The 16,987-nt window shown below is 43.3% G+C and overlaps 1 protein-coding gene across 5 annotated transcripts in view; it reads left to right on the top strand.

The window, feature by feature from the left end:
• LOC122809699 (zinc finger CCCH domain-containing protein 13-like) overlaps nt 1–16,987 on the top strand; it is a 1,891,555-nt gene that overhangs the window by 1,615,637 nt on the left and 258,931 nt on the right. For all 5 annotated transcript variants that reach the window (XM_044081418.1, XM_044081393.1, XM_044081403.1 and 2 more), the window contains one exon: nt 2,912–2,944. In XM_044081418.1, coding sequence (XP_043937353.1) covers nt 2,912–2,944 — 33 coding nt within the window. The remainder of the gene's footprint in view (nt 1–2,911; nt 2,945–16,987) is intronic.

Raw genomic sequence — 16,987 nt, 5'->3', positions numbered from 1 at the left:
AGACCGTCTCAGAAAACTGCAGCTTTACTCTGTTGCATATTGCCTACTCAGAGGCGATCTCTGCCTAACACACAAAGCTGTCAAACCCAGAGCTTTTAGACATGCTCCACTTAAAGAAATCCCAATCCCTACGAGCTACACGCTCTAGGGACCTAAACCTCATCACCACAATAAACAGAACATGCTGGAGGGATAGATTCTTGTCCCAGAGACTTCCCATACTCTGGAACAAACTACCTATCTATATCAAACAAAGCTCCTCATTAGCACTTTTCAAGAAAAATCAAGATTGGATGGAAGATAGGAAATTCACCCCGGGGATCACTTCTGTGGCTCTGCTCGACAGTGGCACAGGAAAATAATTTTCTTGGGTGGCGAAAGCCAGGGTACCTTTGACTAGGCTTAAATAGGCCCTAGGGCCAATAGCCTAGTACCTACCTATGAACCTATTATCAGTTCAAACTGGCCTCGGCTTTTCAGCCTTCCTCCGTGAAAAAGCATTTGTCATGCGCAAAAAACTCATGAATATTTATACATACCACCAACCAATGGAAAAATGGTATAGTCCAACCTTTAGGTTGGTTTGTCAATGCTATTTGTATATTAATATATTACCATAGATATCATCATCAGAAAAGTGTAAGCATATTACAAACAGTATGAAAAAATATAGAAAGTAACATGTATAATGAATAATATACATAGAACATGATCAGCTAAGATAAAAATATAAATTATATACATGAAAAGTAATGCACAAAAATGGAAATGAACTGTCAATAGTATACTATACTGGGGACATACTGTGAAAAAAACCACAAAGTCCCCAGTGACATGAAAATAAGTATAATGTAATACCTTTAACAAATCATCCACAAAAATAAGAATATTATACATTGAAAATAATCTGCAGAATAGAAAGATGATATCAACAGTATATTACATATCAGGACATGTTGTGGGCAAATCACAAAGTCCCCAGTACCATGAATGGTAAAATTGGGGTAACCCTTTTTTTTTTTTTTTTTGGATGAGTGGTGATTAATGGCCATTACACATTGATTAGCCAGTTGTGTAATGTTTGACCAATGGTGGTACATGTTTTAAAGCTGTTTATAGCACCACAGGTCTTGGCTGGCTCTTTAACGGACTTGCTGCTGAACATGCTTTTGAAGTGTGATATGTTGATTGTTCTGCAGCATGTCTTTTGATCTGGAATCTTCACAGTTTATTTCAACCTCTATGAAATGATAGTCATGAAGGCCATTTCTGATGCATTGAAGGTCTTTTTTGTAGTGCAGCTGATTTCTCACAGAAAAGCCTTGAGAATAGTGTTCCAACTCTATCTGGCAGCTTAATGTATAGCTTTATGTGCTGTGCTGCAGTCCTGGGTTTGATTCTCACAGTCTCTAATTGCCTGCTCTACATCTTTGAGCATGTTACTTAATTAGGCATTGTTTCTGGGTTGCCTTTGAAAAGGAACTGTGTTAGGTGGGCCTGCCTAGTAAGCAGATAATGTTATTGTGGGGAATAGGTTATTTAACTGTTATTGAATAAAATTCTGCATCAGTATTTATTGTCTGAGCAGTATAATAACCCAGTCATATACAGTTGAAGTCAAAAGATCACTCTGCTGCTATTATGGTAGATACCTCACGAGTATGCTACAAGTAATAAAAAAAAAAAAGAAACCCTCCAGTGTGGCCTAGTAGGCCTAGATGAATGAAATCTCAGTATTGGACCTATTTTCTTTACAAGTTTTATCATTACCTCATATCATGTGCAGTTAATTGGAAATTATACAATGACCCACCCTCATTAATATTACAAAATGTGCACGCTGATTGGCCAGCGTGCCCATTGTAAATCCCACATTATGAAACAGCAAAAAAGTGTCTTATACCTCCTAAGGACTCAGCAACCACAGGTAAAGAAATAATTATAGTAAATAAGTTGTTGAGTCTTCCACGAAACAAACCGGACTCTTGACTGGATTGCAAACTCTTTATTTCAGCATAACATAAGAGTTTGCAATCCAGTCAAGAGTCCGGTTTGTTTCGTGGAAGACTCAACAACTTATTTACTATCATTAAATCCCACATTATAATATACCAATGGAAAAAGGTCCGGTCGCCCAGACTTTTTTCCGTTGGTATAAAGTGCTCAAACTTTTTTTTTTTTTTTTTTAACAAATAAAAAAAAAAAAAGAAAAGAAAAAAAAAACTGAGCAACAGAGACTTTTCTCTGTTGTTTCTGTTTCAAAGCATTGTTGTACTGGGTATGCGTGGGGCGCAAATCCCATACGCATGCTCAGTACATCAAAACAAGGAAGCAGTGTACCACAACCAGCAGAAGAACAGTAATGTGCTGTTATACAAAGACATTTAAGAAAAGTATTTTTTTCTTAATGTCATTGTATAATAGCAATAACCGACTCCGTGGTTGTGGTATATTGAAGATTTGCCCACGGTTGGCTTTATTTAATCACCTGGGCTTCGCCCTCGTGATTAAACAACACCAACCGTGGGTAAATCTTCAATATACCACACCACGTCATCTGTTTGCTTAAATATGTGCACATGTTAAAAATTATATTTAATCTTAATTGTTGAAAACAAACAAGATTCTTTGTTTTTAAGTGAATTAAATATATGTCTTAAAATTTTAAACTTGTTTTTATAAAAAAGCCTTTTGTGTCTGTCATTTTATAAATAGTTACGAGCATTAGAAAATTGTGATAGCTCTTTGTAATTTCTATAGTTGATTTTGGTAAGTAGAACTGAAAAGTTATATTACATAAAAAATTTGTATATGTTTTTTTCAGTAACTAGGTTTAACCTTTGAGTCAGTTTGTGATTTTGACATTTTTATTTATTGTTGATTTTAATATTTTCTGTTTTGCATTTTATAGATATGCAGAGGGCCCAGATTCCAACATGCAAAGGTATGATTTGTTACTATTTTTCACCAAGTAAAACATTATGGAATAGTGTGAATGATCATTAACAAAGGAGTTGTATCACACAAATTTTATTCAAGTAAAAACAGGAAGCTGCTTGGATTTTTGTTAAGTTTAGTAATTCTGTATTTTAAGATTATGAATTGTAAAATTGTATGCCATTTTTCAAAAATGTTATCCCAGAGGAACCATTTAGACTCTTGAGTTTCAGTCCTGTAATCCCTTATCTCCATGCATTTGAATAAGCAAGTGTCTCCCTTTACAGAAGAAAGTAGTCATAGAAGATGCAAAGTTTTATCCCATTGGCATGTCTTTTACTGGGGAAAAAAAGTTATTTTTTATTCAAATAAGTGTATGCATTATTTATGTTTTCAGTGAGACATTTGATTTCAACATTAAATATGTAGTAATGGATCTTGATAATATGTCATCTTGTCCCTGTGGTGTTATTTTTTATCACTAAGTGTATATAATTTTAAAATTCCGAGGGTATATATATCTAACCAGTTTGATTATGACCATTCTAGAGGGAAATCAGATAACACTCACAGATTGTGTAACTTGTATTAACTTAAGCATTTTTCTAAAGTGAGTTGAATTCTGGATTTACTATTTACTTAGTCAAAACTCCTTTATGTCCACTCCAGTCTCACTATATTTATCACTTTGTCAAGCATATTTCCAATCTGTTTACACCATTTGTCATAGCCATTTCCTGTAAACTCCTTTTTCATTGCTATTGTGCTGTATTCCCTTCTTTAGATTCTAACTTCTGTCCCAGGAAGGATTTCCAGTAACAAGCTGGTATGTGTCTCCATGACATTGCCCTGTGACAGTGTAGTGCTGAAAATTCTGCATCTCCGTACATCTCTTTCCCTTAATGCATATTTTCCCCTGCCTAGTAACCGTCTTTATCCAGTACAAAATCTCAGGTGTGGTGATCGTATTACATTTTTGCCCTATTTCAGTTTGCAGATCTGCTTTGAGACCACAACAATAATAATAATAGATCTGAAGTAGGAGAATTCATTTGTCAGCAACCTGTGGGTATGGATCCGATATCGGATCCGAACCGGCATGGTTTATCCAGCTATGGATCCGAGCTCCTAGCTCCTCCTCTCACCCATAATGCCCTGCTCTCCCTACATGACCTCAGATCTAGTTTGCCGCGCATGGTAAAGGCTGGGTCGTCAGAGCTCCAAAAGCTAAGTTATAGTATTCTTTATTAAAGGGTTTTAAAATTTTTAAAACTTTAAATTTGAGTGAAAGTTATAGGTTTCCCTTCTGTTTATATCTTTTTTGGGTTAATTTAATATAGTTTTTACCCTCCCCTCGCTGGTTCGTAGTTGGTGTGTGTGTGTGTGTGTGTTTTTTTGGGGGGGCCTTTGTGTGAGTGTTTTAGTTTATTGTTACTATTTAAAAAAAAAAAAATAGTGATGTCTGAGCAAAGGCTGTTTTTTTTAAGTGCTCCGAGTGTGGCCAAAAGCTTTCCCCTGCTGATGGCCATACTCGGTGCGTTCGATGCCTTGGGGTTGAACACCTCACTTCAGGGTGTTCAATCTGTGCAGGGTTCAACCCCAGGGCATTGAAGGAGCGGAGGTCAAAGCTGGTCTTGGGACTCTTGCCCCCGGACTCGGCTTCGGCCCCCGCCCCCTTGGTGGTCACTGCTTTGGCAGTCCCTGCCTTGCCTGCTCCCCCTCCTCCACCCAGGATTCAAACTCCCGCCAAAGGGTCGGAGGAGAGGGAAGCCAGGAAAAAGAACCGGAGAGAGAAGCACCACAAGCGGCGGGCCGAGACCTCCGTTTTGGCCCCGCCGGCTAAGCGGGCTTCTCCTCCGGCCTCTCTGGCTGCTGGCTCTCCCCCTCCTCGGCTCCGTCCCCGTGCTTTTCACCGGAGCCTGAGGATGAGGAGACCCGACCTCCTTCGAGGCTATTGAGGCGACACCCAAGGCCTACCTCGGTAGCCTCGTCGAGGTCTACTTACAGCCTCTCCGATGCTGATCTGGACCGGATGATGCGAAAGTTCATCCAGGCCCAGATGCAGATGGGAGTGCTCCTGCCCCCCCCCTCTGGGGGGGAGCTCGACCCCCTTTTTTAAGCCCATTGCTCCTTCTCCGACCCGCTACCCGGGTTCGGAGCGCTCGGAGCCGGGCAGCCTCGGAGCCGCGGGTGAGTCGCCGCCGACAGTACTGGGTACTTCAGATCCGACCCTGCCCTAGAGTCTGTCGAATCCGACCTCTCGGAGCCTTGGCCCGAGCTTCGGATCCGAGGGACTCAGTGTGCCTTCGGCACCGTCCTTGTCGGAGCGCACTGGTCCCTCGGATCCGAGGGGCTCGGCTCCGATCCGCTCATCGGATCCGAGGGGGAGCCGACTTTCGAATCCTATTGTCGAGGCTGGCTCCCCCTCGGCCTTTGTAGTGGAGAGGGCTCTGTTGAGGGCATCCGGACCCCCAGCCCTTGCTTCGGCTCCGTCCCGCACTCCATCTGCTCTGGGCCAGGCTTCCATCACCCGGCCACTGGGACAGCCTGCTTCACTGCCCCAAGCAGTTCCTGTGGTTCTGGACATTGCTGGTGAGAGCTCCTCGGACAGCCACCCCGAGGAAGCACCTCGCAAGCATTCGTGTAAAAGGAGGCACATAGACTCCCCCGAGTCTTTGACCGAAGACACTGACTTGGAGGAAGGGGAAGGCTCCCCAAGATCACCCCCTGAGGATGTCTCCTTCGGAGACATCATGGAAATGTTACGGATCAGAGGTGGGTGGTCTGCCCCAAAGTCTTTCTCGGACGAGGCATTTGAAGCGGGCCCGTCTACCTCTTGGGTGTCCCCTCCTGCCGACCCCCTGGTGGACCTTATTACCACCAGGGCGTGGAAGGACCCGGACACCGTGGAGCCAATCCCGAAGAGGCCTGACAGGATCCTTAGCCCCCCTGCTGACCGTGCCCACTGGAGCAAGGGACCCCCGGTAGATGCCATGTTGTCGGCAGCAGCCACTAAGAGGGAACTCGCCCAGGAGAGTCCCTCAGTCCATCCCCCGAGCAAGGAGTCTCGGATGATGGACCGTTTGGGGAAGCGAATCTTTAGTTCAGCGGCCTTCTCAGTGAGGGCGCTCAACTATTTGGCACACGTCATTAGGATGCAGCGAGATCTTATCAAGGAATACGCTGCATCCCCCCCCCCAGAGTCCATATCGGAGGAGGACAAACTTATGCACTCCATCCGTATGGCCACTCTTCGTTCTGTGACTAACACCTCTATGTGGTTACTTTCCCACGCTACCGAGGGAGCCGCTAGAGCTGCGGGAGCGGGCCTAGTCACAAGACGGCAGGCGTGGCTCCGCCACTGCGATTTTACGGAGCCCTTCAAGGCATCATTCGCGAACGCCCTTTTTGACGGTTCTGCCCTTTTTGGCAAGACAGTTCGCGATACCTTGGTTCAGAGTGAGAAGGACGGGAAGACGCTGTCTGCCGTTGGACTCCGCTTTTCTGTGCCCCCAGAGGTCCTACTCTAGGAACCAAAAGGGCCAGAAGAAGATGTGGTTCCGGAAGTCGCAGCATTCCCAACCCGCTCCGGACAACCAGTCCTTCCGTGGCAGAGGAGGACAGGGAGGACGCCGCCCTAGGGGCAGAGGGGCTCCCAGGAACTTTGGGTCCAGAGAACCCTTCTCTGAACGGCCCACGCAGCAACCCTGAGGGGCTGCCCGACTGCTCCACTCTGGAGGCAGTCGTGGGACGTTTCTCGGAGCACCTAGCGGCATGGGAGTCCATTACATCGGACCGCTGGGTACTCCGGATTATATCCAGAGGTTACAAGATCCCCTTTCGTCATGTTCCAAAGTTAAAAATCCTCCCCGATGTTCCACCCGATCAGAGGGAGGCCGCTTCAGCAGAAATTGGCCATCTGCTGAGAAAAAGAGCCATCCAGCCCGTCCCCCCAGACCAGATTGGATCAGGGTTCTGCTCCAGGTTCTTTTTAGTGCCAAAAAAGACGGGGGACCCAAAACCCATTTTAGACCTGTCCCTGTTGAACCTGTCAGTTCCCAAAGAGAAGTTCCGGATGGTCACTTTGCAGTCCATCCTCCCCCTTCTAGGGGAGAATCACTAGATGTGCTCTATAGACCTCAAGGATGCGTACTACCACATTCGGATGGACAGACGATCCAGGAGGTTTCTTCGCTTCCTGCTGGGAGCCAGTCACTACCAGTTCAGGGTCCTTCCCTTTGGTCTCACCACAGCCCCCAGGGTGTTCACCAAAGTGTTAGCAGTGGTTGCGGCCCACCTGAGGCTTCAGGGGGTGCAGGTCTTTCCGTACCAAGACGACTGGCTTCTCACCGCCCCCAACAAGGCATCTACTCTCTTTGGCAAGAGACTCCTTCCTTCGTCTAGCTCCCAAGCTAGGCATCACGGTAAACATAGAGAAGTCCAACCTGGTCCCTACTCAAACAATAGAATTTATAGGAGCCAGGTTAGACACGAGAAATTTAAGAGCCTTTCTCACAACCGACAGGGTTCGGAATCTGCGACTCCAGGTGCGGGCCATCCTTCACTCCAGCTCAGCACCTGCAGAATTGGTCCTGAGGGCGCTAGGGTCTATGGCAGCAGCGATTACTCTTCTTCCGCACGCACGCTTCAACATGCGGGTGCTTCAATGGACACTTCAGGTGCAATGGTCATTTCTCTCCCTCCCCCTGTATCATCCCATTGCGATCATCAAGGCTTGCGAGCGGTCTCTCTTGTGGTGGCTCCATTCTCCGGGCCTCCACAGGGGCCGCCCCTTTTGTGCATCTCCCCCTCTCGCCACGGTGACCACGGACGCTTCCCGCCTCAGGTGGGGGGGGGCATTTTGCGGGCCGGATGGTCCAAGACACGTGGAGCGATTCAGAGACCTCCCTGCATATCAATTTTCTGGAAATGAGGGTGGTGCTCTTGGCGTTGCAAGCACTTCACACCCTCCTTCCCCTGGGAACAGTTGCGATTCAATCAGACAACATGTCGGTGGTCTGGTACATCAACAAACAGGGGGGAACCAGGTCTTACCCTTTATGCCAAGAAGCCATGAGAGTGTGGGAATGGGCGATCTCCACCAACCGCTTTCTCATCGCAACGCATATTCTGGGTCGGACCAACATCCTAGCGGACAAGCTCAGTCGCACCATTCTCTCCCCGTACGAGTGGTCTCTCAATTCTCAAGTAGCGAAACATATCTTCGCACAGTGGGGGACTCCCTTTTGCGATCTCTTTGCCTCTTCTTTAAACGCCAAGTCCGACAGTTTTTTCGCTCTAATCCCCCCTCCAGGGGATTCTCCGAGAGATGCTCTGGTGCATGCTTGGCCCTTCCGGTCTTCTTTACGCATACCCCCCTCTACCTCTGATGCTACAAGTACTTCAGAAAGCCTCTCGGTTGGGGTGCAGAATGATCCTCATTGCCCCGTTCTGGCCCCGGCAGATCTGGTTCCCTTACCTAAGGTCTCATTCAGTGAATCCACCTTGGATTCTAGATCCCATTCCGGATCTGATATCACACCCGTCGAATCTGCCAACTCCGAACCTGGACAACCTGAAGTTGACTGCTTGGCTGCTCCATTTCCACTCCTAATCAGGACTCCCGGTATCTCGTCCCCAGTTAAGGCCATTCTGGTAGCGGCCCACAAGCCCTCTACCAGAAAAATTTACCGCAGTAAATGGAAGCGTTTCTCCATTTGGACAGAGCGGCAAGACCTAGATCCTTTCACGGTTCCCCTTCCTTTGGTTCTAGATTTCCTTACTACTCTCTTTAATGATGGCGCCAGTAGTTCCACGGTCAAAGTTCAGCTGGCAGCCATATCTCATTACCATGTTGGACACGATTCAGGGCCTCTTATGTCGGCTAAGTTATGCAAAACCTTCCTAAAAGGCACCGTTTTGCTCAGACACCCTGTCAAAGAAACGGTTCCCCCGTGGGATCTTTCCTTGGTACTTCAGGCCTTGACCACTCCCCCCTTCGACCCTGCGGCCACAGTCAATCTTAAATACTTGTCCTTTAAGACTGCTTTTTTGGTAGCCATTACTTCGGCTAAGAGAGTTTCAGAGCTTCAGGCCCTGTCCATGAAACCGCCTTATTTGATTTTTCATCCGGACCGGGTGTACCTAAGGATCATTCCCTCCTTTCTTCCTAAAGTAGCTTCGGAAGCTAACATTAATCAGTCCATCAACCTCCCTGTTTTCTTCCCTAAGTATCTAAACAAAGGCGAATACAAGCTGCATTCCTTGGATGTTCACAGGCAGCTTCATTTTACCTTCATAGGACAGCTGGTCATAGGCCATCAGACCAGTTGTTCATTTCTTTTGCCAAATTCAATCTGGGTAAACCAATTTCCAAAGTTTCTTTGTCACGCTGGATTTCTCAGTGTATTCTGTTGGCGTACCAAGCCTCTGGGAGGCCCGCACCGGAGGGAGTCTATGCTCATTCGACCCGGTCTCTCTCTACTTCAGTGGCCTTTAAGTCTAGGGTTCCTCTGGATGACATTTGTTCAGCAGCCACTTGGGCTTCATCTCATACCTTTATTACTCATTACAAGCTGGACGTCACTTAGAGGTAGAGCATCCTTTTGCTCCGCGGTGCTCCGGAATATCCTTCCATGATGGCCACCCAAGATTCAGGTAGCTGGGGACTCTGTCCCACAGGTTGCTGACAAATGAATTCTCCTACTTCAGATTTAGAAGTTATGTACTTACCATAACGTTCCATCTGAGTAGGTGGATTCATTTGTCTGCAACAATCCCGCCCTCCTATCCCCCTGGCCTTGTCAGTTTCCTGCATAGGGTGTGTTACCCTTTGGTTAGGGTAGTTGGTGCAGGGCAAACTCGATCTGAGGTCATGTAGGGAGACCAGGGCATTATGGGTGAGGGGAGGAGCTAGGAGCTCGGATCCATAGCTGGATAAACCATGCTGGTTCTGATCCGATATCTGATCCAAACCCACAGGTTGCAGACAAATGAATCCACCTACTCAGATGGAACGTTATGGTAAGTACATAACTTCTAATTAATGCACAATATCCCATTCATCCACACCATAACCTGTTGTGTAGTTGGGCATCATCCACTGTACCTTCTTTACCAGTCTTTTAACATACCCTACCCACACTTCAGCCATTTTGTTTTCTCATCTACTTGTCTGAATAACCAGCAGGAGGAAATTAAATTTGATGAACCTTGTTTCTTCAATATGTCCAACATTATTATTTTCAATTGATCAATCACGAACATGACTAGTAGTCTCATTTCACAGAACACAGTCTTTACATATTGTGATGGGCCTAACAAAACATGACGATTGCAAACGTATACCTTTAAGTAGAAATAAAGGGTCTTCAGGAATGCACTTTCTGTTAAGCTTTCTATATTCCATACATATTACATAATTAATAGTTTTCAGTGTCCCTTCTGCCCATGCCTTTCCTCTGTACCTCTTGTCTGGCTTTCATCCTGCATATGTTCTTATACAAAAGGCATTTTATGTTGTCCTGCTTTTATACTTGACCTTGAGTCCTAGTAACAATCAACTCTGCCCACTTTGTAGAACCCAACTGTTAACATACATAAGAGTTCTTTTCTGACAGTCTATCAGTACATTTGCATAATGTCACTTTTTCTTGTTTTTAAACAAAGCAAAAACAAGAGGAGGTATGGAACTATCCATGCCATATACATTTTTTGTGTTAGAGCTCAAAATTTATATTTACTTACTTTTAGTTCAGTTTTCTTTGTACTCAATATCTTGTATACTACCTTAATTATTTATATTACATTATGCACTTCCATGATGATTCCTTGGATCATTTTCTTTATCTGTTTCCACACATTAAATGTTTTTCAGTGTAGCACTTCCATATTGATTAGACATCACTATATATTACAATAATTCTGCAGTTAATGGAAAGGAAAAAATCGAACAGGACTACTAATGGTTACAAACTTACTAACCTGTCAACTTTCTGTAAGTTTTCCTAGGTGATTAACAGTCTTAATAAATATGACTTTCATATTTTCATAGCAAATATGTAACAGTTATTTTTACTACATTCAAAACTTACTGAGTGCAGGTGCCTGTTTTTACTCTGCCTTGCATCAAAAATTACCAGAAAAAGCAAACAAGAGAAAAGCCCTTCATATAGTATTTATTTTCAAGATTCTGGATGACTAAAATTGCATTGTTGTGTAAAGCCCAAAATTTACTTTTTCTTGTGGTTTAACCCGTCATCATATACTGTACTACTCAGTGTCTTAGCTCATTCACTCCATTGGAGCTTAGGAAGTTTGCACTGTAACTTCCACTGAGAGGAGCCTAAGCCTTTTCACACAATCAAATTGTCCTTGCACCTCAAACAAATGCTCTTGTCTCTGGAACCATAGGGGTTATGCAAGAAGTATAAATGGCAAACCTTCAGCACAAACTATTTTTATAGTGGTAGTATTCTTTAGGTTGTACATGTTAAACTGAAATTTGTAAGTCACAGTAAACGCAATAACTATTACAATTGTAATATTTTGTAAACCGCTTTCATTTTAGTTTAATTTTTAATTTAGTTTTAATTTCAGCAGTCACTCAAGTTACACACAATTGCAGCAGCATCTAGCTGAGAGTTTTCATATGAGGCTAAGGAGTTCTGCGTTACGTGGTTGTTGAGATATTTAGAAAAAATGTGAATTTTATGTATATAAATATAATAAAAAGAACAGTTAATATCTGTTTACTTGCGCTAGACAGAGGTCAGATATCAATGCATTTGAGTTTGTCACTGTGTAAGCTTTAAGATGAAATTTTTTTAAACCTTGTATATAACATGGTTTTGGAATTATTGGTGCAAATATTAACAAGCAATATCCGACGCCTAGAGGCGTCAGTAGTAGTTAACTGCAGATGCATCTGGAGGCGTCACTCAGATGTAATGTTAAATACTGTCCTCTTATTAAATACTGTCCTCTTAAAATGTATATTGCCACTTACAAAGCTGTTCATAGGTAAGTACTAGGCTATCTGCCCGAGGGCATCTATAAGCCTAGCCAGACTATAACACATCCTAGTCCCATAACGCATGACTGACACTCGATCTACTAACGCACACACATTTTAGTAGCATATTTCCAAAACTGGATAGTCCATCTCGTTTACATGAATTATTATCAGTAAATAGGAAAATTGCTCATCCAGCAGATAGGCCATGTTTAGTGTTTTAGTGTCTGTCCACCTTTCATTAACATGAATTTTGTCTGTACACCTTTCATTAACATGAATTTGTGTCCATTCCCATATTCCTTCCCAGTCCATGAGGTCAAGTAGAACTTTTCAGTATGTCCAGCTATCTTGAATTAGGGAATTTAACACACACAAACATCTCTTCACTTGAATTAGATTTGTCTTCCCAGTCATCTTCCATTTCTCTGGTAACATTAAAATCTCTTACCTGTCAGTCTGTTTCTTCTTGTTCCACCTGTATTGATTTAGTCTGTGTGACAGATCTTTTATTTTTCTCAACTGTCTCACCTAGGCTATCAAAAGTCAAGACTTTAACATTCCAAAATGTCTTTAGAGTGGCAGGGAATGACATTTTGTAATTTCAGCTTTGTTTGCATTATTTATCAGTTTTGCAGTCTAGAAGTGATGATTCAGTGTGACTTCAATGTCCATATGTTCAAGAAATGCAGGTTGCACAGCTGCCAATAACTTTCTACTTGGTTGCCACAGATTCTAGTGCACCTGTTCTTTGAAACGTATCAAAATTTTTTTGTCATAGCCTTAAGCAGTATTCTACTGTTACCCTGAATGATGGCTCAATACAAACAGAAAATGATTGACTTTAACAATTGGTTTAGTTTCTGGTGTTGTTCCAATGGGATCCAGTACCTGACATCCTGGGATGACATGATTGACAAACCACGATGCTTTGCCAGAGATGGTCTGCATCTGTCTCCCTTGGGCTCCAGGCTACTGGCAAAGGCTGTTGCCTCCCCCATAGTGCCTTTTTTAGGCAATGCCATGAAGTCAAAACTGCCAACATGAAAAGTTAATCAAAACACAAGTTAAAGGTCATGCTGCTAAACGCTACAGGTTTAAACATGAAACTGCACTAATTGTAAACATTCTTAACTCTGGAAGATGCTGACATTTGTGCAGTCACAGAAACCTGGTTCAAAGCACCCCAGCCATACCATGTTACTCATCCTGTCATACATTCAGACCCAAACAGTGGGCAGCAAAGCAGAAGGAGGTGGAGTTTCAGTATACAGTGGATATAAAAAGTATACAAACCCCTACTAAAATGCCAGTTTTTTGTGATATAAAAAAAATGAGACCACAATAAATAATTTCAGAACTTTTCCCACCTTTAATGTGACCTATATCCTGTACAACTCAAGTGAAAAACAAACTTCTTTTAGGGGAAAATATTAAAAATAAAAAATGTACTATAAGCTGGTTGCATGTGTACACACCCTTAACTAATACTTTGTTGAAGCACCTTTTGCTTTGTTGAAGCACCTTTTGCTTTAATTACAACATTCAGTCTTGTTGATACACACCTACCATCAGTTAGAGACTGATTTAACCCCAAATAAAGTTCAGCTGTCCTAGTAGGATTTTCCTGACATTTACTCACTTGCCTGCTACAGCAAAAGCCACGGTTTGCATAGAGCTTACAAAGCATCAAAGAGATCTCATTGTTGAAAGGTATCAGTCAGGAGAAGTGTACAAAAACAATTTCCACAGCATTGGATATACCATGGAACACAGTGAAGGCAGTCATCAAAAAGTGGAGAAAATATGGGACAACACTGATGTTGCAAAGAACTGGACGTCCCTTCAAAATTGATGAAAAGACTAAAACTGGTCAAGGGAGGCTGCCACAAGACCTACAGCAACATTGAAGGAGCTGCAGGAATTTCTGGCAAGTACTGGTTGGTACTGCATGCGACAACAATCTCCTTTATTCTCCATATGTCTTGTCTATGGGGTAGGGTTGCAAGATGGAAGCCTTTTCTTACACAGAAAAACATCCAGGCCTGGCTAAAATTTGCAAACCAATGCATCAAGTCTCCCAAAAGCATGTGGGAAAATGCGTTATGGTCTGAGGCCAGGATTGAACTTTTTAGCCACAATTCCAAAAGGTACATTTGGTGCAAAAACGGCACTTCGCATCATCAAAAGAACATGTCCCCAGAGTGAAACGTGGTAGTTGGCAGTATAATGCTTTGGGGTTGCTTTTCTTCAGCTGGAACTGGGGCTTTAGTCAAGGGGGAGGGAATTATGAACAGTTCCAAATACCAGTCACTTTTGGCCCAAAACCTTCAGGCATCTGCTAGAAGGCTGAAGATGAGGAATTTCACCTTTCAACATGACAATGACCCTAAACATACATCCAGATAATCAAAAGAATGGCTTAAACAGAAGAAAATGTAAAGTTTTGGAATGGCCCAGCCAGAGCCCAGACGTAAATACAATCAAAAATCTGTGGGGTGACCTGAAGAGGGCTGTGCACAAGAGATGTCCTTGCAATCTGACAGGTTTGGAGCGCTTTTGCAAGGAAGAGTTGGCAAATATTGCCAAGTCAAGATGTGCCATGCTGATAGACTCCTACCCAAGAAGAGTCAATGCTGTAATTAAATCAAAAGGTGCTTCAACAAAGTATTAGTTGAAGGGTATGCACACTTATGCAACCAGCTTATTGTACATTTTTTATTTTTTTATATTTTTTCCCATAACAGATTTGTTAGTTTTTTAAAATTGTTAAGGTCACATTAAAGATGAGAAAAGTTTTGAAAGGATTTATTGTTGTCGCATTTTTTATATCACAAAAACCTGGCATTTTAACAGGGGTATGTACACTTTTTATAGCCACTGTATATTAAAGATATACACACCTCCAGGCTTCTCAAACAGTATGAAACACAGGAGACACTCCAGGTGTAGTTAACCTTTGACACCCCTATTCAAATCGTAGCTAGCTACAGGCCCCCAACTTTGACTCGAGGCCCACTCCACCTATCTGGGCCTCTTTGTATCTGTCAAGATTCAACCCTTTACCCTGATCCAGGGTGATTTTAACTATCCAGCCATAAATTGGAAGAACTACTCGTACCAAAACACAAATGCCCAGAGATTCCTTGATTTCATCAATGCAGATGCTTTAGACAAGTTGGTAAACACCCGACAAGAGGTGATATCTTGGACTTGGTATTAACCAGCATGAGTAACCACTGCAGCATCCCTACAGTGTCATCCTCCCTGGTAATATCTGACCACAAATCGGTCATTTTCGAAGTCACCATCTCCTTGACACCCCCCCCCCCCTGCTACAATCAAACATAAAAACTTCTCCAAAGCTGATTACAACCTCCTGGCGGAAGGTATAAACCGCTTCACAGATGCCTCCCCCTCCATAGGAATTGGCACAAATGTCCAAACCTACACCAAAGTACTATACGAGCATTTATATAGCTGCGTGGAATCAGGAATACCCGACAGGAAAGAAGAGTAAACCTGTCTGGTGGACATCTGCATAAATAAAAGGAAAAAAAATTGTTGTCCAGGACTAAGAAGGATAAGGTGCCTAATTGGAAGCCATCTCTCCTTAGACTGAACAAGCAAATAACAGCCCTAGTGAAATCCTCCAAAGCAAACTTTGAGTCCAAACTGGCCACATCTACTAAAGACAGTCATAAGGCCTTCAAATAAGTCTGCAATGTCAAAGGAAGCACTCAGGTCTGCTGAGAACTGGTGGTCAAGAACAACACATACACAAACGCCATAGATATAGCCAACCAGCTGGCAGACAGATTTCAGTGAAAACTTCACCCCTCTGTCCCCCCATCAGTAAATCAGGACATCTCCAGCACTTGCCCCCTCCCCTTATCTCTAGGGAGCAAGTCATCACTGCCCTCCCAAAGGCAAAAGATACAGCCTCCAAGGGACCCAATAACATCTCAGGCTGCATCCTACATGATTTCAGGCAGGAACTTGCAGCACCATTAGACACCCTCTCCAACCAAAGTCTGAGTACCGGCTTCATCCCAGCCAAGTGGAGGACAGCCACTGTCATCCCTTTGCACAAAGGTGGTGTGTCCACTGATCCAGGTAGTCAGCTTAACCAGCATGATCTGCAACGCCATTTATTTATTTTACATTTGTTTACCGGGATAGTCCGACTGGATGTATGTCCATTTTCAGTGCAGGCCCGTGGAGAAAAGCTCCAATAGACAATATTGCAAAGATTACACATCAAGTTAGTTACATAGAAACTATAACAGAGTTATATACAATTTTTTAGTATTGTACCCAAAAGAGACTCACAGTTTACATGGTCAGACACATTAAAGCAAAACTCATTAGACTGGTACAGTACGTAGTTGAGTTAAGGTATTATTCAGATACAATTTCCTTTTGTAACTTAATCAGGGTTGGTACATGGACAAAGCCAGAAAAGCTGTTTGATGCTTTTTTTGAAGAGACTTATGGAGGATTGAAGGGTTATATGGTTTGGCAGAGAATTCCAGATTTTGCCAACAAAGTTGGCAAACAGGGATTCACCAGCTAAGTTTTTAGCTTTGTGGGTCTGGACCAATAGTTTGTTGGCAGATCGTAGTTACCTCAAGTTGCTGTATGGCTTTATAATATTTGAGTGAGGGGGTAACCTCAGGGTGGCAAAGAATTTTGTGGGCTATTAAGAGTTGATTTAGGTGAATTAAGCTGTGAAGTTCTAGCCACCCTAGTTTTAGGTTCTGGCAGTGCTGGGTTCTATAGGTGGAGCCAGTGGCGAATCTGGCAATGTGGTTATAGCTATAGTTATGGAAGAGCTTATTCAGTTCAGATTTATTTAGGTTTGAGAGTACAGGAGAGGCATAAATAAGAGCAGAGAGCAGGTGTGACCGGGCGATTGCAATTCTAGCCAGTGGGGTTAAAAATGACTTGTTTCTGTACAGAGATCCAAGCTTCTTATTGATTGTCTGTATGGTTTTGTTAACTTGTAGGTAAAATTTAAGTTTAGTATCTATAATA

This window comes from Protopterus annectens, chromosome 1.part1 (assembly GCF_019279795.1).
Source record: "Protopterus annectens isolate FY-2018-M chromosome 1.part1, PAN1.0, whole genome shotgun sequence".
Lineage (NCBI taxonomy): Eukaryota > Metazoa > Chordata > Ceratodontiformes > Protopteridae > Protopterus > Protopterus annectens.
This window is presented reverse-complemented; position numbering and strand designations above follow the sequence as displayed.